The 27386-nt window shown below is 43.0% G+C and overlaps 1 protein-coding gene across 6 annotated transcripts in view; it reads right to left on the minus strand.

Annotated features, from left to right (window-relative positions):
- CFAP299 (cilia and flagella associated protein 299) overlaps positions 1 to 27386 on the minus strand; it is a 572345-nt gene that overhangs the window by 17296 nt on the left and 527663 nt on the right. Inside the window, exon 6 of one of the 6 annotated variants that reach the window (XM_021101894.2) lies at positions 24574 to 26734. The exons of 4 other annotated variants lie outside the window; for them this stretch is intronic. In XM_021101894.2, the coding sequence (XP_020957553.1) occupies positions 26639 to 26734 (96 nt within the window). In that variant the 3' untranslated portion in view covers positions 24574 to 26638. Of the gene's footprint in view, positions 1 to 24573; positions 26735 to 27386 lie in introns of those variants that run through there. One more of the 6 variants, XM_021101895.2, reaches the window with a different exon arrangement.

Genomic DNA, 27386 nt, shown 5'->3' on the forward strand with positions numbered 1-27386 from the left:
GAAGACGCAGTGCATACATACAATGGAATACTACTCAGCCATCAAAAAGAACAAAATAATGCCATTCGAAGCAACGTGGATGGAACTAGAGATTCTCATACTAAGTGAAGTAAGTCAGAAATAGAAAGACAAATACCATATGATATCATATATCTGGATTATTTTCTGAATGATTGCTGAGTGCACGCTCTTCCTTTTTGGTAGAGTTTTCAAATTATGTAATTGGACATAATTCATGTTCTCCTCATAGTAGAATGTGAATTTATTTCAGAATACGGACTACCATAATTTGGCAGTGGAAGGCTTTTTTTCTTCACTAATTTCATTAGGAGGCCCCTGTTTCATTCTCCTGAAATAATGAGGGCTCTAATATTTTTGAACTGTGCCCGAGATCATTTATACCTCAAGAGCTTCTATGCATTTTTTTCTGTCTTGTTTCGCTTCCTGAGCTTTGGGACTGTCTCTATTAACATATTAGGGATTGAATAATAGGCAAGGGGAAAATGTCTCTCCAGGGACAAAAACAATCTCTTTAGTTGAGTTTTATGTTATAAGAACTATTTAAACTTTATAGAAAAATTCTTTACGGTCTTCTCTCTCTCCACATTGTTTATCTTATTTAAGCTGGAAAACAGGCATGTGTTTTCAGACTGCAGAAAATCACAAAAATGCAACTCTTCAGCTTGTACTATGTATTAGTTTCTTTGACTAAATTGTATAATATGGATCATGTTATTAATATCAAACTCAAACAAGCAGATGTTTTGTTTTTTTGAAGCTTGGAACCCCTTTCAAATTCTGAGGTTCTGCGACACTAATCCTAGCTGCCTGGTGAGTAGTCCAGAAACGTCCTGGTTGATAAAGAAGCCTTCGTATCAAGTCTGCGTGGAGAGACAGCTGTGCGTATGTGTGACTGTGTGTGGGTGTATGTGTCCTATTCTTTGACGATACGCTTTCACTTGTAAAAATGTCATTCGGTGGGCATCTTCTGACCGGACGTCTAATACGGAGTCCTCTCCACGGAGGCAGGATAATTGCTTAGGCTGGGGATGGGATCTGGGGCTTCTGAAGAGGAAGCGAATTTTATAGATAAGCTTAGCTGTTCCAGTGTATCTTTTATTGAGTGTTTTAAATCCTTATTTGGTCTGGCGTGCTTTCCTTCCTCTTCCTCCTCTTTTTTTCCCCTTCTTTCTTCTCCTCCTTCGCTATCTCCAGGTACCTAATAAAGTCTATTTGATGTGTTGGCATATTGCCAGCCATGCGGCGATCAGGAAAGGAAGCCATGGGTGCCCCACTGAGGCCCCACTAACAAGAGTGCAGCGGCCCTGGATGCTGCTGAGTGACTGGCAGCCAAAATAACAGCCATTTCCCCACCGGAGGACAAATTTCAAAGGAAAAAAGTTAAGGCTACAATACCTACTGACTTCTTCCCGTGTAGAGATTACTTTTTATTGCCAACCTTGAAAAATATTAGTTCATCTTCAGGAAATAAAGATAGTAGTCCTGAAATCAGGCTCCGAGCTACTGGCTGGGGAACACATAAAGAAGAATAAAGTGTGATCCCACATTTAAAGAATTTGCAGTGTTAATATTAGCATCCTGCGTTAGATTTTACAAGGCCCTTCAATACATACTTCATCGTTTTTAAGGATTATATGATTGCCATCTTCATTTTACAAACAGAGAGATCACTTGCCTAAAGTCCTGTGGCTCAACCTAGGGGACAAAGGGGGGACAGAACAGATTTGGTGTTTAGTTCTGGCTTCACCACTACATGCTTTTAAGCTATTGCATCATGTGGAGTTTTTATTTTTATCTTTTCCTTAACATTTACAAATTATGAAATATTTAAAAGTACCAAAAATTCAGAAGATAATAGAACACATATATATTAAAGTCATTTTCCCCTGTATTTGTTTCAGCTTTCTCTTTTTCAAGAACTCAACTTTTTGAACAATACAAAACATTTACATTGTTCAGAAGCCAAACAATATACGAACACAAATACATGGAAAAGCATTGTTCCAACTGCCATTTTTCTCCTACCAACCCACCCTGAATAACCACTTCCGCTAGCTCCCATTTTTATGTCTCTCATTTTTGCTTCAGCGAATAATATCTACTGGGAGTTCCTTGGTGGCTCAGCAGGTTAAAGACCTGGCATTGCCACTGCTGTGGCTCAGGTCTCTGCTATGGCACGGGTTCCATCCCCAGCCCCTGAACTTCTGTATGCTGTGAACGTGGCCACCTCCCCCCAACCCCCACCACCCCCACCAAAACAAAAACAAAGAACATCCACTAACCGGTTCGTGCCAGGGGTGGACTAGTAACAAACAGAAAAGCCCTTGGACACTAGAGTTTAGAGAGTGAAGAACACAATGAAAATACACATGAATAGCAGAAGTATTGCAGATTTTGCAGGAAGTTCCTCAAACACAATAATAGATCCTGAGAGGTCAGAGGTTCTTAAGACTGAATGGGCACCAAGAGCCATCCTGGTGATTTTTTGGGAGGTGGTTCTTTTTTTTTTTTTTTTTTTTTTTTTTGCTTTTTAGGGCCCCATCTGCAGCATATGTGAGTTCCCAGGCTAGGGGTTGATTTGATTTGGAGCTGCAGATGCCAGCCCACCCCATAGCCACAGCAATGTGGGATCCAAGCCACATCTATGACCGACACCACAGCTCACAGCAACACTGGATCCTCAGCCCACTGAATGAGGCCAGGGATTGAGCCCATATCCTCATGGATACTTGTTGGGTAAACTAAACTACATGCAACAGAAAACTATAGGTAAAAAGCACATATACCTCCCAAATGTTTTTCCCCAGAGGTTAAGTTGTAACAAATATATGCACTGCTCAAGATATTTTATATATACATTCAAACATGTTTATAGATACATACATAAAATAAAATGTTAAATAGGACTTTTTTCTTATCTCAGAATTTCTGCTGCGGCTCCAAAGTAATAGAGCTATTGTTCCTAGAGCAATAACGCAGATACCAAATTCTCCCCACGTAGTAAAGCGAAATACTAGACGGTCTGTTCAGGATGTATTCGGAAGCCACAAAGCTTGGCATGGCCGCTATTGGCCCATCATTCGATACAAGGCTATAAAAAGAAAGTAAGGAAACAGTATTTCTAGAAGGTCATTTTTCTCTTTACAGGTTCCTCTTTCCAGTGAGGGGCACTTGGGTGAGCTTTCCTCTCACGTTAGCCCACGTGGGAAAGGATGCTTCCAGAGAAGTGCTTAGAGATCTGGAGTTTGGAGGGCACCTGACTCATGTTTGCAAAGTCAAACATTCCTGAGGGACAGAGCAGACTGAGGGCGGCTCTGAGGGAGGGGATGCAGGGGGAGGGCAAATGTAGGTGGGTGGGGGTGTTCCTGGGGGAGCTTAGCTAAAAGGATTGCCTGGAAGGGCCATGTAACTTAACAGGAGGCTGGACCGTGAGTCCGAAGGCTGAAAGAATGACCGTGGAAGCGGCCAGAGGCCAGTGGGTGGAGGTCCCCAGCCTGAGTACTCGGACCTCAAGAGACACCTACAGGGGAAGAGTTAAATGGACTGTGGGACCACGGCCGTGGGGAACCAAGGCCAGGTTACAACGGTCCCAGCTGCCTAAAGCTGTGTCCTTTCTCCCTCACCTCTTTTCATTGGACACGGCTCCTTAGAAAGGCCAGGAACAGCAGCTGATGAGCGGGCGAGGAGAACCCCCAGAGCAAGACGGGAGCGTCTGCTTCTCCGTCCTTGTCTGTGGATTCGAAGCTCGTCGTGTTCCTCGGTCCCCTCCCCGCCCCCCAGCTTTTCGGTGTCCAAGCCTGGAGCTGGCCACGGGCTTGGGGTTAGGGGAATGGGGTGTTCCTATATCTTAACTTTTTAAGAAATTTGTTAACTTCATTTTTTTTTTCTTTTTCGGCTACACCGTGGCGTATGGTAGTTCCTGGGCCAGGGATCAAACCTGCGCTGCCACAGGGACAACGCCAGATCCTTAACCTGCTGCACCACAGCAGAAACTCATCACCGCTCTTTGACAGAACATTCGGGTATCTACGACAATGCATGCATCTCAGGGAGGGCGTTGTTTGAAGTCAGATTTTACATTGTTCCCCTTGACCGGTGCTGGTAAAATTGGATCCCGTCCCCGGACCCTGATTTTTAGCAGTCACTAGTTTTGAGTGTATAGACTCCCATGAGGGCCAGTATCAAGCTACTAAAACTTTAACAACTAGCCTGAAAATTCTCTGAATAGTAGAGAGACTTAAAACTTAACTGAACTGGTACAAGCTCTAGAGCTGAGACTGTTTTTAAATAAAGAGAGAAGAGGAAAATGATGGGATAAGTTTCCCTCATGAAGTCGTGGAGGGGGGGGGGTGACATGAGCAAGAGAACGGCGCCAGAATCAATTTCACAGGGAGCGGTTTCCTCACCACCGTATCCACCTCACGTATCTGTACTAGGGTCTCCAGAGAGACAGGACCAGCAGGATATCTACCTGTCTGTCTGTCTGTCTGTCTATCTATCTATTATCTATCATCTATCTATTATCCATCTATTATCTATCTACCTATCCTCTATCTATCTATCTATCTATCTATCATCATCTATCTATCTATTAAAAGGGATTGGCTCAAATAGTTTGGAGGCTGAGAAGCCCCCAGATCTGCAGTCAGCAAGAGGGAGCCCCAGAGAGCCAATGGTTGGCTTTCCATCGGAGTGCGGGTTGGCTTCCCATCGGAGTCCGGGTTGGCTTCCCATCGGAGTCCGGGGTTGACTTCCCATCGGAGTCCGGGGTTGGCTTCCCATCGGAGTGCGGGTTGGCTTCCCATCGGAGTCCGGGGTTGGCTTCCCATCGGAGTCCGGGGTTGGCTTCCCATCGGAGTGCGGTTTGGCTTCCCATCGGAGTGCGGGTTGGCTTCCCATCGGAGTGCGGGTTGGCTTCCCATCGGAGTGCGGGTTGGCTTCCCATCGGAGTCGGGGTTGGCTTCCCATCGGAGTCGGGGTTGGCTTCCCATCGGAGTGCGGGTTGGCTTCCCATCGGAGTGCGGGTTGGCTTCCCATCGGAGTGCGGGTTGGCTTCCCATCGGAGTGCGGGTTGGCTTCCCATCGGAGTGCGGGTTGGCTTCCCATCGGAGTGCGGGTTGGCTTCCCATCGGAGTGCGGGTGAGGACCTGGAGAGCTGACGCTGAAGCTCTTGGCCCACGTCCAGGTTAGAAGCCGAGAGACCCATGACCCAGCTTGAAAACAGTCACGCAGAGAGAGGGAGACGTCTGTCTTCCGCGACGTTTGTGGTCTATTCGGTCCTTCCGTGGATGGAGGCAGCCCATCCACGTGGGGGAGGGAACCTGCTTGGCTGAATCTATTGATTCTAATGGCAATCTCATCCAAAATCACTCTGAGGGATAAATGGTTTTCGTTTATCACTGTAAAACCAAGGACAATTTTATAACTTTTTGGTGTATAGCTGTTACACGTAGGGCAATCTCTCTTGAAGTCGGGATATGTTACTCTAAAAGAAATGAATTTTGGCTAGTTTTTCCTGCAAGCCAAGCATCTTGTTGTTTAAATAAACTTCTGGTTTAAAATGAAAAAGAAATACACCAGAAATAATGCTTAACTAAATACCCATATACTCCATAGCTAGTCATATAAAATTAACCATCACAGTATTTTTATTATTGAACTCGGCTCACTGAATTGGAGTATCTATGAAACAAGGTGTTAAAGAGACTTCCTGAATGTTGGCTAAAGCTGAAAATTGGAACCATGAAGAGAGAAATGCTCCCCTATTCTAAAGAAGACTACTGGGTTTCTTTCTGCATTGAATGAGCTTGTCTCTTAATCACCAGGACTCATCTCCAGCATCTAGGAAATAAAATTAAAATTTGGAAAGATCAATTTCCTAAAGAAATGTGTAAGAGTAGGACATATTTTGACCTTTCTCTTCTTGGAGAAAAGAAGAAGATGGTACTTCTTTTTCCGGCCAAACGATAGTCTCTAAGCCAAGAAACACTTAAGGGGATTGGGCAGGTGCGCACCAGATGCTGACTGAGCGGAAGCACATCCATAGGCACAGCCCAAAGTGTCAGTGTGACCTCAGTGCAGTTGCCTGGGGTTGGGAGTGTATACGAAGATATAGGGATTAGTGGTTGCTTCCCACCTGGAGAATCCTGAGAGTGGGAAGCTAGCATAGTGAGGAAAGAAGACCACAGCTGGATAAGCAGGAAAATAAAGCATGCCATTTTTTGAAGATCAAGGGACATTTAGGAATGTGGTTGGTTTGGACTCTCTTGAAAGGAGCTTACCTATCCCAGAGGGCTGCCTACTGGGCCATGGTGCCCCAAATGAAAGGGGCTATCTCATCATTTCTAAGAATATTAGATGAAGGTGCCATTGTCTGAAGATGCTGATTTATTAGAGCCGGTGTGTAGCTTAGAATATGTATTTTAAAAAAAGACGTTCCCAACTATTGAGCCAAGTTTAAGGTCCACTGGACTCATAGATGATAACCTTTGAACATCCCTCCGCAGCCACCTGCCTAAGTACCTGCATTGCTGCCTCTCTACAAGTGTGGTTATCTAGAAGCAGTATATACATTCAAGTTCTTTTAAAACTGCATATGTAACAATATAAATGGCAAGTAGAAAAATGATATTTTTGGAGTTCCCATTGTGGCTCACTGGGTTATGAACCCAACTAGTATCCATGAGGATGTGCGTTCAATCCCTGGCCTCACTCAGTGGGTTAAGGATCCTGTGTTGCTGTGGCAGTGGTGTAGGCCGGCAGCTGCAGCTTCAATTCTACCCCCAGCCTGGGAACTTTCATATACCCTAAAAAGTGGGGGAAAAAAAAAAAGAAAGAAAGAAAGAAAAAAGTAAAAGAGAAACGATGTTTTCCTTCCTATACTGCTCAAACAAATGCATACTCTATTCTAAATGGAATCTTCTTTTTCTTTTGCTTTTTTAGGTTCCCACCTGTGGCATATGGAGGTTCTCAGGCTAGGGGTCCAATTGGAGCTGAAGCTGCTGGCCTACACCACAGCCGTGGCAATGCGGATCCTTAACCCACTGAGCAGGGCTAGGGATCAAACCTGCATCCTCATGGATGCTCGTCAGATTTGTTAACCACTGAGCCACGATGGGAACTCCAGAATCTTCTTTACTGTGTTGCTGTTATGTGGATGTTTACCCAGAAAGCAACAATCAGCTTCTCAATCGGCTTCTCAGAGAAGATACAACTATCCTCAATTCCACACTGTTCTAGAAATTAGAGGGGTGGAAATCCAATAAAATCAATTGGCTTTCTTTAGTTTCTTTAAAAACTTAAGAAGATTTTGAGCTCACGTTTCAGCATCTTCTGTCATTTTCGGCGGGCTCAGTAAGACTCACATTCTATGTCTAGTCATATGAAACAGCAGCGGGCAACACTCAAATGGTATACACGTATTAGAGGCTCTTCTCCCGGGAACGGTCTTTTGCTGCTGCAGGCTTTTCATTTGTTTTAAGGGGTACCCCCCCCCCCCGGTTTCATAATATTGCTTGCACTATAAAGGGCATGGCAGCTGAGTTTGGGAGAACAAGCTGTTATAGATGAGGCTAAATCCCTTCTGGCCTGAATCCACATCTGCTCCCAAAGCAGGTTCAGCTCCGACAGCCCTTCCCGAGCGCTGAGCTTCATCAGGTGCTTTTGGCGGAACGTCAGGCCTGATACTGCACTTTTTCTTATCACCCTCTGGAGACACTGCCCAGGGAAACGGCCAAAATTGGTGCCTTGAGGACACGTGGCTGGCTTCAGAAATGTATGCATTAGCTTTGATTTCTAATTGATGGTCAAGGTCTATCTTTGAAAAGTTGGATGAAGCGGGGACTTTTCCCAGAGTTCAGCCCATGAACCACCAAGGGAGCTGGCAGATGATTTTCTGAAGTTATACAACTCTGGCTGCAGGTCACATCTTTGGCTCTCTCCGAACAAACAAAAACAAAAGATCAAAAGACGCCCAGATCTATCGTCCTTCTTTTGGATGAGGACAGTCTTAGTTGGTTTTGTTTTTTTGTTTCACAAGCACAGACGAATCAGCAAAGGAGCCCCTTCTCCCTCATCTCCACATCAAGCCTTTCTTTCGTCTTTATACCAAATTCCAGCCAGCTGATGCTGTTCTCATCTCTCCCCCTCAAGTTTCTAATCTGCTGCCCAGAACAGACCCCCATAATGACAGATTCCACAGACCCCCTAATTTGGGGGACCCCGAAATCTACGCACATCCAGACCACATGCACCTCAGAACCTGTCCTCAGATGTGGATGCTGCGGGAGCACTGAGACTCACACCTTGTGCGGGGGCAGAAATTACTTGAATGCGTTCGGATTCTTAATCTCACTCTAAGCAAATTTAGCTCTTGGCCTCTCAGGGTGACTTTACTGCCTGTTGCCTCCATCATGAAGGGTAATAAGATTGACCTGCTGCAGGGGTTTGGACGGGCTGACGGGCAGATTGAGCCAAACGGGCTTTTCTGTTTTCTGTTGGCACAAACATGGTCCAAGGCTCAGAAAGCCAGAGACTAAATAGGATTTCGGAAACGAAGCTTCGTTATAGAAGCCCCGTGTAAGGCTGTCCCCAACACAGGGAAGTAGATGCGCTTATTTAGAATATTGCCATCCAGTGTCCAAATGATATATTACAATTTTAACCTTTCACACACCGCAGCACCAAATGGATGAGCACTTTCCCAACGTGCCCAAAGCTAAGTGCCCTCGAAATACGAAGTATTAGTTGTCTGTGGCCTACCTCTGTGCTCACAAAAGAAGAGCATGTGCTAGTCGGTGGCCTTGGGCAAAGAAAACCAGTAACTTACCAAGTGCAATAGTTTAGGCCGTAGTTGGAGAGGCCCACCTCTAAGTTTCCTGAGCTTTTTGGACATGGTTTTCTTGAAATTTTGTGAGTATTAAAGGCCATAGTACACAAAACTACTCAAAACAGTTGCACATAATAAGTAGTCAGCAAATATTAGTGCCTTTCCTTTGACGAAGTAAAAACATACAGAAACAACTCTAAGAGACTGGTTCAGAAGCCTTAGAAGTTTCTAATCTGCCGCCCAGAATGGAATCTTGTGCATGTACTCATGATGTGCTTGGGCAACATCTTAGAAAACATCCCCAATGAAAAAACATACTAAGTTACCCATTTTTAGCTCTTGGATCGCTTTCAGCTACTCCCTGAAGAGGCTGGGCTGATACGGGCAAAGCCAACACAGCACAGCGAGCTTTCCCCTCCCGTGATGCCACCATCACTAGGTTTGCTGTTCCTTAACGCCCTCATCACTTTGCCAGTTTCCCAGGCGAGAGATCACCAGGTTGTCTGCAATTTCTTCCTCCCCGAAGCCAGGTGGTCTCTAAATCAGGCTAACACGACTTCCTCCATATTTCTCACATGCTTTCTGGACCTCTGTCACTGCCTTCCGATTCCGTCATGAGTTATTGCGCGTGCCTCCTAAGTGACCCTCCTGTCTCTCATCCCTTCAGCTCCAACGTGTCCACTGCACTGAGCAATCCCATCACATTTCTGCAGAGGCTCGGGAACTAAGCCAACCTCCCCCTTTCTCTCTTCCATCCCATGTCATCTAAGCTACAAATGAAATTTCCCCTTCTTCCGCTTCCTCTTCCCTCAGTCCTACTGCGATTTCCTGTGTGGCTTTCCCAGGTTCGTCAAAACGAAATTCAGATGCATGTGGAGAGTGCCTGAGACTTTCCATGGTCGGGTTGCCGTTTACCTCCCCTCCTGCCTCACCTGGCACATCCGACTTCAGACACCGCTTTGCGGGGGGGCTTGTCTCACAGGCTCTTCTCTCTCTCCTTATTTGACTGCACATGTCCTACCCTTGGCTGTCATCTCATTCAGAAGTCTGTCTAGGTGCTTCTTCGTCAGACTATCAAAGAGTCCTGTGAAAACGTCTGTCATACAAATTACCCCACTTGATCGAAATCATTTAATTAGCTATTCCTGCTGCCATATTCGCAGTTCTCAGAAATTCTCAGCAGCAAGGCAATCTACCAAAAGTTGAACACTGAAAATAAATAATGAAAAGCCAAACGGTTCCTTAGTGAATTAAACAAGTATGAGCTGGCTTAGAAACGAACACTTCTCGAGGGCAAAGCCTTATATAATTTTTTTGGTTGCACCTGATGCATGCAAAAGGTCCCCAGCCAGAGATGTAACCTGAGACATAGCAGTAACACATGCCACAGCAGTGACAACACTGGATCCTTAACCTGCTGAGTCACATGGGAACTCCGTTACATAATTAACTTTGGTGTCCCCAATTCCTAGTCCAGTGCTGAGCAGAGCAGGCATTCAACAAATTATCTCCCCCATAAATGAACTGCTTCCCCCTTTTTGTGTCCCAAACGTTGGTCCCAACAATACTGATGCTTTTGTTTCATGGAAACGCCATTTTCCAACACTGCCATTTTCAAAGCAGGGTCAGTATTCTGCAGGAAAAATGAGGTTATTTTGTATGATAAGAGGTGATACTCTTCTATGAAAATATTGAACCGGTTCCTTCTTCCTTCTTATGGCTCCCAATTCAGCCCAAATAATTTGCCATGTCTTTGGCTAAAAAGTCCCTCAGCCAAGGAGGACATCCTTAAAACTTTCGTGTGGTTATCGTTTCTGGGAAAATCATTCCTCTGTCATCCATACGCTGGCACATTTGTCTCACCCCGTCTCCCTGGAGCTCCGGGCCGACATGGTTTCAAGACAAGGGCACTGTCATTTTCAAAAGATGGAAAAACAAGCAAAGCAGAGAATGGTGCAACAAACATTGGAACCATATCAACTGTAGGGAATTGTTCAGCCTACAGGAATGTTCCCGGTCTAAAGATTATCTACAATATTTATTGCCTTGTATGTTACAGAGAGACCCGGATGATATTCCTCTTTCAGAAGATTCTTATTATGACTGCCTTCTGAGACCATAATATAATATTTACTCTTTAGCGCCAGTAAAGACAAAATTAGTTTTAAAATCTACAGCGTTCCTCTTGATGCAGACCAGTGCTTCTTTAAACCAGTCAAGAGGAAATGACATGAATTGTCATTTTCTTTTATTGTTTATTGTGCATTTTCTTTTATTATTATTATTTTAATAGTTATTTCCCCAATACATTTTTTTTCTACTGTACAGCATGGTGACCCAGTTACACATACATGAACACATTCTATTTTCACACATTATCATGCTCCATCATAAGTGACCAGACATAGTTCCCAGTGCTACACAGCAGGATCTCATTGCTCATCCATTCCAAAGGCAATAGTTTGTAACCATTAACCCCAAGCTCCCAATGCACCCCACTCCCTCCCTCTCCCCCTTGGCAATCACGAGTCTGTTCTCCAAGTCCATGATTTTCTTTTCTGTGGAAAGGTTCATTTGTGCTGTATATTAGATTCCAGATATAAGTGATATCATATGGTATTTGTCTTTCTCTTTCTGACTTACTTCACTCAGGATGAGAGTCTCTAGTTCCATCCATGTTGCTGCAAATGGTATTATTTCATTCTTTTTTATGGCTGAATAGTATTCCATTGTGTATTTTTTGACACATTTATTTATTCATTCTTTTATTCTTTTTGTTCAATTTAAAAGAAATTATTTGAGTCCCCATTGTGGCTGAGCAGATTACCAACCTGACTAGTATCCATGGGGATGTGGGTTTGATCCCCTGACTTGCTTAGTAGGTTAAGGATCCAGCATTGCCGTGAGCTGTGGTGTTGGTCACAGATGTGGCTTGGATCCCATGTTGCTGTGGCTGTGGCATAGGCCGGGCAGCTGCAGCTCTGATTCTACCCCAGCCTGGGAACTTCCACATGCTGTGGGTGTGGCCCTAAAAAAAAAAAAACAAAAAAAAAACTTCAGCATTTATGTACTGCAAGGACCTGAACCCAGCACATTAGAAGTTCAAAGACAAAAGTAAAGATTCCTGTTCATGAAAAGCTCATAGATTTAATAAGGACAAAACAACATTTCTGTATAAAGAAGGTAGAACGAATTAAAACAAAATTAAGAGACACACATAATGGTAAAGAAAGCACAGAAGAGAAAAATGACATCTGCTGCTAGAGAATCAGAAAAGGTTACTTGGAGGAGAGGGTAATGGACTTTGAATTTGAAGGACAACTAGAATTTTTTAGCAAGGGGAGCTGAAGAGGAAGAAATTCCACACAAAAGATGTGCAAAGGAGCAGTGGGGGAAAGTGAAGGACTGGGGTTTGGAGAGCAGCTCATAGACATTTCTCAGATATGTAACGGAGAAGGGAAGTAGTGGGAGGGTCTACACTAAAGTGATAAATTCTGTTACATGTAATGTCGAGTCATTGGAATTACACGCGGCAGGTGAAGGGTTGCTGCAGAGTCTTGAGCTGGAATAAGAGGAGGGACTTTCTTAAAGTGATTAAACTAGCAGCACACGAGCATTCCTTTTCATTACTGCTGCAGTGAACTAACACAAATTTAGTGTCACGAGACAGCACAAAATAATTATCTTATTTCGCAGGTTAGTAGTATGATGCAGGACTCGCTGGACTAAAATCAAAGGGTCTGCAGGACCGTCTTTCCACGTGGAGGCGGTAGGGAAAACCTTCCCCTGGCCCTTTCCTGCCCTGTCCAGCTTCCAGAGGCCGCCTGCATTCCTTGTCTCATGGTCCCCTCCCTCCACCTTCAAAGCCAGCAGCTTCACATCCTTTGCCCATTTTTATTTAGTCACATTGCCTTTGAGTCACATGAGGAAAGCTTCCCTGGTGTTAAGGATTTGTGATCAGGTTGGGGCCACCGGAATAATCCACAATGACCTCCCATCTCGAGGTCCTTCACTTTAATCATGTCTGCAAGGTGCCCCTTTACTGTGTGAGGCAATGGAGTCACAGGCTCTGGGGAGTCGGATGTGGCCATCCTTGGGGGCCATGATTATGTCTTCCACAACGTAGGTGGTTTGAAAGTGGGGGGAGGCTTGTCTTGAGAACTGATTAGGTGCCTTTTGATCTGGCCTAGGTGAGGGCCAGGATGGAATGGGCTAGGGAGGTGGCACTAAAAACGCAGGGGAGACCTACTAGACAGACTCTGAACGAAGGAGAAGTTCTGGGCTGTGGTAGGGTGACGTCGATGGGAAGGGGAGTATCAGAAGGACAAGGTTTAGAAGGAAATATTGTGAACTCCATTTTGAATTGGTTGAGCTAATACACACCAGAGCATTATTCAGGCAGAAAAATTCAACAGGCAGTTGGTAACACACATCTGAGTCTGGGGACATAGACCGAGACCCAGAAATATTACAGTAAAAATAGATGTGCCTACCCTGGGGCCTCTGTGTACCCCTACTGACCATGTGACATATCCGCTTAGATAAAGTATCCTTATATAACTTTCATTATACAAATAAAAAACAGACTGCATCTTGTCAAATGAATACACTTAATGGAGCAAAATTGGTGGTCCCTGTATTGAATTCTAATTCATGATTTCTTCCTTATTTTACGTTGTCAGCTTTTAGACTGAAATGCAAAAATTTGACCTGGCATTTAATATTTCCACCCTAGGTTTCATTATGTTTAGTAAGTTTCTTTGGCATATTTTTAAAGTGGTCACATCTATTTCAAAGAAACATCAAAGTATCAGGCATTGGAATCTCAGTCTAATATCAGGGTACTGAGATTTGTGTCTCAAAAAGATGCTAACAGCTGAGATTGGCTCATCTGTATGTAATTTGGGGTTTCGCCACCTCTCTCCTGGCCCTGCGCCTACGTTGTTCTCCCTTTGCTACTGGCACCCCACTGAAACCAGCAGAACCAGGATAGGCTTTATTTTGGGCAACAGGAAGGAGTCTGCACTTCGGGGTCTTGCCCATAAAAAGGACAATTAGGAGTGCTCATGCTGAGAAAGAATGCTCTGTTTGAAGACGACTTTATCCTTATAAATATTTTCTGTTTTTCAATATTTGGTTGTCAGGGGTTGTTTCAAGTCTTACGTCAGTTAATGCTAACGAAAGTGTATATTATTATCCCTTTCATGGGGGGAAAACTGAGGATCAGAAAATTAAATTGCAATTTAATTAAAATAATTCAGCTGAAAAGTGAATACACTGACACGCAAATGAAGGTCCCTTGTGTCCAAAATCACTGCTCTTTATACCATATACTACGGTCATTCCTCAATATTAGAAACACGCAGTTAGAGAAAAATGCTCTTCCTGGCTGGTTCTCCCTTGTCTGTGCTCCCCCCGGAAGGTAAGTCCTGGCAAGCAGGGGCTTTGACTATACTTTTAATGCTCCCGTCCCAGGGCTTAGAAGATTACCTGGCACATAGTAAGTGCTTAGTAAGTATCTGTTGGATCGACGGATAAGAAAATGAATACACATTTCAACAATGTCATTACTTAGGTAGTGAAAGTTCACTTTTCTAGGCATTTCGCGGTATGGACAGTTTCAGATGCAGGCCTGCAGGTGCCATGAGTTGCGTGAAGACAGTCCCCAGAGGATAACGGCAGGAGTGCTCACACACCGGTCTTACACCCACACGAGGGGAGGTTCCTGCACAACATTCTCAACTTTGTGTGACTGCACTCAAGGAACTAGGACATGTGAGAGCTGCACAGCTGAAGAAGGGCCCAGAGCCGTTAAAGAACTTGGACTCAGAGCCGGCTTGCAGTTGACAAGGGGGAGGAGAGGCAGGGAAGGCTGGACTGGGCGTCTGGGATTAGCAGATGCCAACTCACATATAGGATGGACAACGACAAGGTCCTGTTGTGTAGCCCAGGACCTCTATTCAATATCCTGAGATAAACTACAATGGAAAAGAATGTGTGTGTGTGCGTGTGAGAGAGAGAGAGAGAGAGAAACTGAATTTTTGCTGTACAGCAGAAATTAACGCAAAATTGTAAGTCACCTATATTTCAATTAAAAGAACTTACTCAAGTAAATTGCAAGGGGCAGAACATCAGAAAATGAACGTGGATCTTCTAAGGCTGAGGCCGGTGAAGGTGCCTGGGCTGTGTTGGTATCCACGGCGCGGGAGGGGGAAGGCGTATGGTACCCTCTTACTTTGTGTTACATCTGTGGCTGGGCAGAGTGACAGTCAGCAGCAACAGTGGCAGAGTTTGGACAATGTGCCTTCAAAACCATAGGCTGTTTTGTTTATCACATTGCCAGGAACTTCTGGAAGGTTTTACTTGTTTGATTCCGCACCCCTGCCACGTGCATCTGATTTTCTGTTTTCAGCTTCCTCAGCACATTTTAGGACCTAGGCTGGAATTTCTCATCTTTATAATAGTTCATCCCTCTTTCAGTGATAATCTGAAGGACATCCTGACCAATTTAAAAATAATTGGCAAATTAAAAACTAAACATTTGGTTTATAAGCTCACTAATATTTTAACTTTGATATGTGGTTATAACTTATACAGTAAGTGCATGTTTTTTTTCATTATCACCTGCCAGCTATGGAATTAATAAACCTCCAAGAAAAAGTGTAAATTATTTTTCAACTTTAAATATTACTTATTACATAATCAGATTAGCAGACACCTACTCATTGGATTTCCTGAAAGAAATAACCACACATTACTGGCTGAATGTTCCTATTTTTGGAAGGAAATTATTCCTGAGAAGAGGAGAGCTTTCAGATATTTTTTTCCAGTTACTCACCACTTGAAAATGAAAGGAAATATTGTTCTTTCTTAACAATTGACAGTTGTGATCTTTTAAAATAGGTATTGTTAAAATAAGAAGCATCGGTGGTGAGAATTGGGAGAACTAAGAGGAAGATTTGAAAGCTGTTCGTATTCATGGATCTACTTTGCAAAGTATAAGAACTGAGCAAACGAAATGTGGGAGAAATTAAGGATCCAGACTGATCAGGTGGGACAGAAGCAAAAGAACAACAAAGACTCGGGTTCGGGATAAGCATCGTTGTTACCAGGTGTCCACTTCCTACGCGCTTTGTGATGGGCTACTGGCGGCTGAAAGCCGCCGAAGAGAAGACCCTGCTTGATTGTTTTAGGCTGATTTCTGTCCCTCATTAACTAAGGTTCTTACGACTAGGCCAGTAACTTGGCATTTAAAGTCTTGCAAGAGCTGGTATTAAAGGCTGTCACACTGGGACAATCTGATGCAGGTTTCCTAACCCAGAAGGTTTATAAAACACTAAATCCCTAGAGCTAATAATAGAGACGGGGGAACCTCTACTAATTAAAGTCTGATGAGCTGGATTGAAAAACATAACTTGACAAAAGCAAACCTGTCAAACTGGCGGAAGATATGAGGTGCCCGTGCATCCATTGTTACGGCCTCACCATGTGAAGGTATGATCTGTACCAGTGGTTCTCAACGGGCGACAATTTTGCCAACCATGCGATTTTTGGCAGTGTCCACAGTTGTCACAGTTGTGTAAGGATTGCTACTAGCTAGAGGCCATTCTACAGTTCGCAGAATATCTCCCTGCAGTAAAGCAGCATGTAGCTCTGAGCATCCATGGGACTGATATTGAAAAATCCCAGTCTATGCTAATTAGAGCATCGGATTGGAGTCTCTCTATGGTCTTGTCCCCCGATCCCCAACTTTTATTTTAAAATTAATTTCATTATTTGTTCCAATGAAGTATTTCTTTTTTTTTTTTTTTTTTTGTCTTTTGTCGTTGTTGTTGTTGCTATTTCTTGGGCCGCTCCCGCGGCATATGGAGGTTCCCAGGCTAGGGGTCGAATCAGAGCTGTAGCCACCGGCCTACGCCAGAGCCACAGCAACGCAGGATCTGAGCCGCGTCTGCAACCTACACCACAGCTCACGGCAACGCCGGATCGTTAACCCACTGAGCAAGGGCAGGGACCGAACCTGCAACCTCATGGTTCCTAGTCGGATTCGTTAACCACTGCGCCACGACGGGAACTCCCCAATGAAGTATTTCTTGAAAAATAAGGAGAGCTATGATGGCTGAAAACGCACAGGAGTCTTTAAACTCCATTAGCTCTGCCTTCTGTTTCCCCACTGAGGTGGGCTTTAAGGCTTTTAACATAACTTCAGGGCTCTGAAGAATACAATTCAAAAAGCAGAGTTCCCGTCGTGGCACAGCAGAAACAAATCTGACTAGGATCCATGAGGACACAGGTTCAATCCCTGGCCTTGGTCATTGGGTAAGGCTCTGGCATTGCTGGAGATGTGGTGTAGGTCGCAGACATGGCTTGGATCTGGTGTTGCTGTGGCTGTGGTGTAGGCCAGCAGCTACAGCTCCGATTCAGCCCTTAGCCTGGGAACCTCCATATGCTGCGGGTGCAGCCATAAAAAAGCCAAAATAAAGAAATAAAAAGCAATTGTACTTTTGACATGGGTACCACTATTTTATCACCCTTAAAATAACTGGACAAGAAGAGGGAATCCCTGCCGGGGTGTGTGTATCTGTGCTCCATGTACAAGACAGGAAGCATCTTGGTAAAACAGCATGCTTACTTACCACTTGTCATGGTATCTTTCGGTGTTTGGCATGCTGAGCAAAGGAGAAAGTCCTAACTCAGCCCAGGAGAATGCACAACAGAAATGACTTCTAAGGACGGCTGCTTGCGTTCTGCTGTGGTTGAGCAACATCCAAGGGCAGACTCAGTCTCCGTCTCCGTCTCTCTGCCCTTGGACGTTGCTCAACCTCAGTGGTGCTACCAGAGAAGTGGCGCCGTCTGCTCTGGCAGCAAGGATGAAGTCCAGACAGATCTTACTTTGTTGGACAATTAAATTAAGTGGCTAAAATGTGTTGAGTATTTACCACGTGACAGGGGTTATTCTAAAAGCGTACACTAATTTCCCATTTAATCCTCATATGCTCTTTTGGAATCTGAAAAATGATATTAAAGATAACCTAAAAAAATCATTGTGTGAATACAAAAAAAGTAATGAAGACGTACTTGCCCTAAAAGATATTAAAAACTATTATAAGAAAAAAGAAATTAAAGCATGCAATGACCCAGCAACATATAAGATAGAGATACTAGAAATAAACTTTAAAAAGGGTGAATTAGGAGTTTCCATCGTGGCTCAGTGGTTAACGAATCTGACTAGGAACCATGAGGTTGTGGGTTCGATCCCTGGCCTTGCTCAGTGGATTAAAGATCGGGTGCTGCCATGAGCTGGGTGTAGGTCGCACACTCGGTTCAGATTCCACGTTGCTGTGGCAGTGGCGTAGACCAGCAGCTGCAGCTTCGATTAGACCCTGATCCTGGGAACCTCCATGTGGCTCGGTGCGGCCCTAGAAAAGACAAAAAGACCAAAAAAAAAAAAAAAAAAAAAGGTGAATTATGATAAATTTGGGATTTTGAATTAGTGAAGAAAAAGTGAATTATTATTATTATTATTATTAGTTTTTTTGCCATTTCTTGGGCTGCTCCCGCGGCATATGGAGGTTCCCAGGCTAGGGGTCAGATCGGAGCTATAGCCGCCAGCCTACACCACAGCTCACAGCAACGCCGGATCCTTAACCCACTGAGCAAGGCCAGGGATCAAACCTGCAACCTCATGGTTCTTAGTTGGATTCGTTAACCACTGAGCCACGACAGGAACTCCAAAAGTGAATTATTTTGAAAAATACTGAGACAAATTAATAGCTATTGGAGAAAAATACATGGCAAAGAACATTCGCAAAAGTATCATTTTCAACAACAAATACTTAAATATCCTCCTATCGAACTGGTTAAAACAGTGTGGTCATCCACACGCAGGACTTAGGAAGATGGAAATACGCCCATGTCCATTTGGTCTTGATTTGCGTTGCTTAGATGCCTAGAACAGTAGGCATCTTAAGTAGTATTTACTGAAGTGAGTGAGTGGCCCCCATTCTAAGGGCGGAGCAATGAGGAGCAGCATGGAGCCACGACCCCAAGTATCGAGGGAAAAAAGCCACACATCCGTACCCAGGCAATCACAGACCGTTTTATGAAAAAAGCAACAAGGAACCATTAGCAGCGGTAGTTTTCTGTAAAGGAACGAGTACGAGAAAGCAGGGCCAGACGTAGGGTGAGGTGAAAGGAGACATCTAGGCTCCAGGCTGGGGGAACTACCTTGGGATTAAGTATTTCCTTAAATTTTGCACTGGAGCATCTCACTTGTTTAACCCTCCACTTCACCTGTGAGGAGGGAGACTTTGCTTCCACTTTTCTATTTTTCAATTCTGTTTGAGTTATCTACTATGAGAATGTAAATGTAATTTTGGAATTTAACAGAGAAATTACTTGAGAAAATTAGAATTTAAGAGTAGGGATTTCATTCCATAAGAGGACTGACGGTGACGTTCAAGCTCTTGAAAAATAGAACCTGTGGCTTAGCAGGTTAAGGAGCTGGCGCTGTCACTGTTGTGTCTCTGGTTACAGCTGTGGCACAGGTTCGATCCCTGGCCTGGGAACTTCCACACGCCACGGTGATGGCCAAGAAAAAAAGTTAAAGAACAGAATCGAGAACAATCATCATAAATATTGCTACAAAACTAATTTTTCAATTTCAGTTAATATTATTGAAAGAGAGCCTATATTAAAATAATAATACAGGCTTATACCTTCAGATTACATTAATGAATACTAAAAAATGTTGGGAGTGGCAATAAGTTGGGCACTCATTTATCAGACAAATAAAAACAAATAAAGTATGGTTGGTATTTTTGAGTTTGGAAAAAAACAGGATTCAGGTAAAACAAAAAAAGGAAACTGAAAGTTGTTTTCTCTTAGTAAAGGTAGAATCCATACTGACAATGCCTACGAAGAATAGCAAAAGAAGAGTTTCAATTGATAAAGCAAAAATTGTTAGATTTATAAGGAGTGCTAAACACTGTTTTTAGTAGAAAGCCTGGCTATATCTCTACTAGTCTTTGATGGGCCAGTATATACATATTTGTACATGTAAATATGCATATGCAGATAGATATACACATAAAACAAGAGATATAGGTACTTGGATAATATGTTAACAAAGTTTAAATATGTATTAAAACAAAACAGTTTTTTTTTTTCAAATACTTCAAAAAGCATTTTTACCTGGAAAGCATCTCAAAATTTGTACCCATAGCATACTGCATGACTTGATTTTATTTATAATAATATTTTCAGTTGATGACAAAACTGCATTTGGAAGGAAATACTGACATGCATTCCTGGTTAAGTCTCAAAACAATATTAAGAATTAAATTAAGTCGAGAGTCAACATCGTACTAATGGTTTTTAACGAGGTGTGTTTCTAGTTTCAAGAGATTTCATGGCAGCTATTTCCTAGGGTGCCTTCCCAAGCCATGGCACTCTCCCTCTCTCTAGAAACAGCTCTAGATGAACCTCCAGCTATTTCCTAGGGTGCCTTCCCAACCCATGGCACTCTCCCTCTCTCGAGAAACAGCTCTAGATGAACCTCCAGGTGTTGTGTCTGACCATATGACCTTGATGGTGCTGAGTGGTGGTCCAGGGGTGGACACCTGACCCTCCTGTGGCTGATCAGGTTTCCTCTCCTGAGATTTTGGGGTTAGTAGATGCAAGCTCTTGCATGTGGAATGGATAAGCAATGAGATTCTATTGTATAGCCCAAGGAACTGTATCTGATCACCTGTGATGGAACATGATGGAGGATAATGTGAAAAAAAATGCTTATATATGTATAACTATACGGCAGAAATTGACAGAACACTGTAAATCCAGTATAATAAAAAAATTTTTAAAAGAATTTGAAATTTGGGATTAACAAGGACCAGGAAGAAGGTGGAGCTCGGTTTTATTAGACCAGGTTTGACAGAGGCACTTCCAGAATTCTGTATTCTTTCTTTCCTGAGTCTTGGCTCTTAAATCTTCCTCAGATTCTAGTATACTCCTCCTTCTGCTTAAGTGTGTGAGATTTGTTTTTGTGGCATGCAAACAGCAACAAAAACCCTCCAGTAACTCAGACACTAATAGGTGTTTGATGGTGAAATGGAAGGGTGTTGATCAGTGGACAATCTGCGTGGGGACTTGAGCTTACAGAGCTCTCTTTATTTTGGAACTTCTCAGAGTCAACAAAATGTCACACTGTGAGTCTCTAGGAGAAATCTGCGGTATGCAATTTCACAACCTTCCTTGACCACAGAATATTTTCTATTGGAAGCTACTTTAAAAAGATTAGTGTGCTTCGGAATATACTCTTTGGGAAATACGTCTCTGGTGGTATTCCCAATGAACCGGCATCATAATTCTCAGGACTTCACACAACTCATGTCCTGTGTCTACAACAAGCTGGTGGTGGGTGGAATGAGGAGGAAATCCATTCATATTAGCAGCCACAGCAAAAATAAAAACATAAGATCCTCGGGTTCTTTTTTAATCCAAGCTGGTGAATTTCTTGAGGGAAGCACGCATTTATTATTGTGCCTCTAAAAAGAGTATCTAGCTCACAATAAAGAAATAACCCCCCAAATAAACAAACAAGTGGTGCATTTCCCATAATTAAATAAGTAGATATTTTCTTTTAGTTTCCTTGAGATTAAGATAGTTTCTGGTTATTGCTGACTGTCTAAATCATATCATTCTGGGATATACAATAAAATTTGAAGAGGCTGTCACAGATCAAGTAGTTTTAATTCTATACTTTCTTAGAAAACTGTGTCATAAAGCAGAAATCCTACAAAAAGAATACTCATCCAGTCACCTTGCCACCGCTAGTGACAAGAAGTGTGGATTGGTGCTCCAGGGACCAAGGACCTCAGCATCCCAGATTTCTCCCTTTTTTCTCTCCTACACTCTCTCTCTACTCCGTTGAAATGGAAGCACTATCTGGTCATAGAGTTACCTGCCTTTCAGAAGATTCTCATTCATTCACAAGAATCATAGTTGTTGTCATTAAGGAGAACATAAATCTGCGTAACCTGACCTTTCTAGAATTTAAATATTAGTTGGGGCTGGGCTCCTGATTGATGCCATCCAGTTTCCCTTCTCTGGGATTCTGGACTTGGAGGAAAAAAGGGAGCAGGGGTGGGGAAAGGAGGGAAGGAAAGAGGGAGGAAGAGAGAGGGAGATGGAAAGACGGGGGAAGGAAGAGAGACGGAGAGAGAGGGAGGAAGGGGAAAGAGAGAGAGAAGGAGAAGAGAGGTGCATCTGGAGAAACAGGCTGTTTTGTCAGAAGAGAGTAATGATGCATAGATAAGACCACAGTAATGAGACAGGGAAGGACTTCTGACAGTGTTCAAATGTTTGATTATGATTATTCCTAGGATGCAGACATATTCCTTTCCTTCGTTCTAGAAGACACCTCAGTGTTTTTAAAATAAAGCTTCAAATTGGATGGCCATCCCTGCAACCAGAGTCTTGGACAGTGCACTTGAACTATCACTTGGAGAAAATTACACTGAATTTGCAAGGCTATTCTATTCAGCTGAGGGAGGCTATAAATAGATTAGAAAAACAGCAAGGAGAAATCATAGATGCTTTGGATTTTGAAGGGACCTTCAAGAGCCAAAGTCTGGAGAGATAAAGTGATTTGGCCAGTTACCAACATCAGCTTGCCAAATAGTCTGGTTCTTAATGCTCTTGACTCTTTATTGCATTGCTCAATTTCTGGTTTCATTTCCTTGTGGTCGGCTAGCTCCTTCTTTGGTCCGGTGTCTTTGGCCCACTCTTCTGCTGATGCTCACATACATTTCAGATTCCCTTTCCCTGGCTCTGCATTCAGCCATTAGCTTCAAGCTAAAATTACTTTCTTCGTGTACCCGAGACTCAGGCGTAACAGCTCTCTCTTCTTTACTGGGTAAAAATTGACCTCATGAGCTTCCCTAAATGGGATTTCCAATTTCCAACAACTGCATTAGTTTGACCTTAGCACTGTGACCACAGCACAAGGTAAGACATGAGAGATAAGCTCACCACAATGAGGTATCATGTAACGTGTATAGGAGTTGTGGCTCTGTTGATAGAAAGAATATAAAAGCAAATCAGAAATAGAAAGAAACCTTACATAGATTCATTGAATGTCAATCAACCTGGATGGGTGCTGTGAACTTAAATCAGGCTAGAAAATTAGGCAATATGACACTTGAATCCAAGGGCACCCACATGTAAAAGACATGATTTTGGAACCCTCAGAAGTCTAGACATGGCTTAGTATCGGGTGAGAGGTTCTAATCATGAGAATGTCTGGGCTATGTGTAGTCCACAACGCATGTTATGGGGTGAATTGTGCCCCAATTCACAGTAAAAGCCCTCTCCACCCCACAACACATCCCTGGTACCTCAGAAAGTGACAGTACTTTGAGAAAGGACTTTTAAAGAGGTAGTGGCGTTAGAATGAGGTCACCACAGTGAAATCTGATCCAATCTGAGTGGAGTTCTCCCAAAAATAAGACATTCTGACCCATGGAGGGACACCCGGGGTGCCTGCACAGAGGGAAGACCATGTGATGAAATCGCAAGACGCACATGCCATCTGCAGGCCAAGGAGAGCGGCCTCAGAAGAAACCAAACTGGCCGATGCCTTGATCTTGGACTTCCAGCCTCCAGAACTGTCAGACGATACGGTTTTGTTGTTTAAGCCACCCGTCTAGGGTATCTTGTTACGGCAGCTCTAGCAAACGAATACATCCCATAACCCAGCTCAAATCTCTGGTTTGTATCTACCATCCTTAAATTCAGTTCGGGAGGTAATGTAAAAATTACTTATAAAATAAGTAATTGGGATTAAATAGGAATAATCTGTAACTATACTAAGCATTTGAAATATTGGAAATACCTATACTTAAAAATTTTTAAAAGAGTTAAAACACTTAAAAACCACTGGCATATTATAGCATAGTGAGTCTAATAGGTAAGGCTTATTAGTCAAATTTAACAAGTATACAAAACAGAAATAGACTCACAGACATAGAAAACAAACTTATAGTTACCAAAGGGGAAAGGTGGGAGTGGGAAGGTAAATTAGGAGTATGACATTACAGATGCAAACTCTTACACATAAAATGGAGAAGCAACAAGGATTTACCGAAAAGTACAGGGAATTACATTCAGTATCTTGCAATAATCTAAAAAGAAAATAACCTGAAGAAAAAAAAATAACTGAATCACTTTGCTGTATGCGTGAAACTAATAAACATTGTAAATCAACTATACTTCAGCAAAGAAAACAAATAAATAAAAATTTGACCTAGACCAGTTGGGGAGGCAGCTCCTAAAAACATAGGAAGAAAAAAAGTAAATCTTGTATAGTTACTTTTATTTTAAAATAAAATATGATATTTGAATAATTAACTGAGACTAAATTGAAATTTTATAGATTTGTGAACTACATTGAAGCTTTTAAGGGAATATGTCATTACATTCCTAAGTTTAATTTACTAAATTTAAGACAGTTATTTAAATGCGTATGAAAGCTTATTTGTTAACTGGAAATTTGAAATCATTAGAAAACTGAATGTAATGAAGTTCATAAATAAAATTTAAAATGTTTAAAGGAATTCAGTTAACTATACTATGGAACTTATAAAAACGAGTGCTAAAATTTCATCGACTCAATAAATAGAACAATACACTTGTATATATACTTAAAACATAAGTGGAGTTTTGAATTTATAAATCATATCATATATTTATTTTATTTCAAAAACATCTGACTTACAGAAAAGTTGCAAGTACAGCACAAAACTTTTTCCCCCCTGAAACAGTTTGAATAATTTGCTGACATGATGCCCCTTGACTCCCAAATGCTTTAGTGTAATTTCCTACAATCGAGGACATTTTTAAATAAAATCATAACATAATCATCAAAATCAGGACAGAAGCATTTTCTTTCTGTTGCTACCACCTCGTCTTCAGAGAGCACTCGGTTTTCACCAGCTGTCCCCAGGTTCCCTTTACGGGATGCGAATACCACCCAGAAGCTTGTGTTGCGTTTGTCTCCTTGGTCTCAAGTCTGAGATGACCCCTCAGTCTTCTGCTTCGATAATCTTGACACTCGTGAAGACGTCAGGCCAGGCATTTTGTAATACTGTCCCTAGACTTGCATTTGTCTGTGTTTTCCTTGATTGGATTCAGGTTACGCAGCGTTGGCAAGATTACTACAGAAGGGGTGCTGAGGTCTTCGGCTGCATCTTATCAGGCGAGGCCCAAACTCAGTTCACCTCACGGCTCCTCATATTCTCTTTGATCCTTTCCTGAAAGACGCGTATTCCAAGCTTTTCTGCTGCCCCTTCTCTTTTGCGGGAGACCCATGTAAATATTCCCGTTCCTCACCAAACTTCCCATTTATTCATCCACACAGTTCAGTCTAAACTGATGTCCTTTTATTTCACCAGGATTTATTTTTGATGCCAACCTGTCCCCACTTTGGCCAGTGAGAACCCTTTCAAGGTGGATTCTGTGTTCTTCGGATTAAGTTCCCTGCATTCTTCCTGAACTCCTTTGCTTTCTGACACAGAAATAGATCCGCCACGAATCAGCCCTGGACTCAGTCCTTTTCCCAAGGATGCTCTCTTCCCTCTGGGAGAAGCTGTGTGGGGAAACTTCAGACCTGGGCGCTAGGTGTGCTCAGGGATCTTGGGAGTCAGGGCCTCTCAGCGGTCGCCCGAGTGCAGGAATGGGGGCGCATAGACACATTAGCATATACTCTGAACCTGCCGTTTATCTTGAAAAGGATGCGATCATAGCAGGACACGCAATTTAGCACCATTCTCCCCACCCAGACTGGCATCTGACACCTCTGGCCCCACCATCACCCGGCCGTGAACACGCCCTCCTCATCCCACTGGAACCGGGGATGCCCTGCTCTGGGTCCCCACCCCCCCAACTGAGCAACTTTCCCTTCCCACCTGCCTGTGACCTGGATTGTTTAGAAAGGGAGGAGAAGACAGGGAAGGAGAAGAGGAATCAAACGGGAATTGCACATCACAAACGGCCTCCGAAGGTCTCTGCACAGAAGCCGCCGGTAGGGCGCATTAGGAAAACGCGCCGGCCACTGCCCTGGCGGCCCCATTTCTCCCCAAATCCTCTGATTTCCTTCAGATTTCATTTTCTCGGCTTCTCAGCCATGGTTCCTTTGTCTGGGCACATAAGCATATCAGACTCTTCAATCATTTTACTCCGGCTCTCAGGGGAGACTTCGGGCCGTATTTACTCCTGGAGTGCCACGGGGAATCTGGTATTTCTCTTTCCTTGTGTCCGCCTTCCAATGTGAGAGCTCATCAATAGTCAATGATTTTTGGAGGCAGCGCCGCCATGTGGCATAAGGCTTGGCCCACGGTATTTGGCAAGAGTAAGGACCTGGAACATTTTTGGAATATTTGGAAATGTGGAATATCAGAGGTACAAAATAAGTCACTACTTACTATATCTGTGAAGCGGGAACAAGATTTTCTCCTATGAACTATGGCAATCGGCTTCAGTGTTTAGGGGAGAAATTTAGCAAAACTTCAAATCAGGTTAAGATGCTATTTGTACAACAGTAACAACAAAAAGATGCTATTTGTACCACAAAAAAGCAGTCAAGATTAGGATTTTCCTTCTAATGTCTTTATTAACTTTTTTATTCTGATTTGCCTTATAGCTACAGGACTCATTTATTATTCGAATTTGCATCTAGTCCAGGATTCATTTCCGCTTAGCAAGCCAGTAGGGAACCATCTAACATGTTGGTAGTTAAGTCTTTCTTCTGGAAACGTGATCAAAAATGACAGTCTGTATGTAGAGATCTGTTCGGATAGGGGTTCTGGTCGAGTTGTCACCTGGCTGAGCCTAAAATACACAAATCATATTGTTAATCAGCCCAGTCCAAGCAGGTGATTAGCATTAAATGAATTTTCTTCTTGCTTCAGCATTGTAGCAAACAGAACTAAGAAGGCTGCGGCCATGGAGACGTGTTTATGTTTCCTCCTAGATTTTTTTTCTCAGGAGCAGTGATAATTCCAATCAGGAGTCTTTAGACTCCAAGTTGTGACGTTACTGGAAGTACCTAGGATCAAAGCAATGTCCCAGGTTCATGCTTGTCTAGACCCTGTTGAACTCCATGGGTCACTAACTCCGCAGAATTCCCAGGGAAGGGCTTTGTAAAAACAGGTGATTGCAGGGTAGCAAGTCAAAAGGAACCCTAAATTGATTTTAAGTTTGACAAATAAAAACATCTCAAGTTTGGAACTGGTTCAGACTAGTGGGACTAACGACCTGTGCATGGTGGGTTTCCTGAAATGCTTCTTATCAGTTCAAAAACTATTTGATCTGCTCCCCCCCACACATTATAATTTGTGAAAAAAAATATTTGCTCCTTTTGCTTTTATTCAGGATAGTTTGTTATACTTCTAGGCTCCTAGGAGCTCCTATGGGAGCAAGTATTGATTAATGTGGTGCTGATAAGAGAGAAGACAGATACTCGAAGAGTTAGACAGTATCT

The sequence above is a fragment of the Sus scrofa genome, chromosome 8 (assembly GCF_054392235.1).
Source record: "Sus scrofa isolate SSC_HxYL_T2T_F1_AM1 chromosome 8, Sscrofa_HxYL_maternal_Yorkshire_Landrace_v2.0, whole genome shotgun sequence".
Classification (NCBI taxonomy): Eukaryota; Metazoa; Chordata; class Mammalia; order Artiodactyla; family Suidae; genus Sus; species Sus scrofa.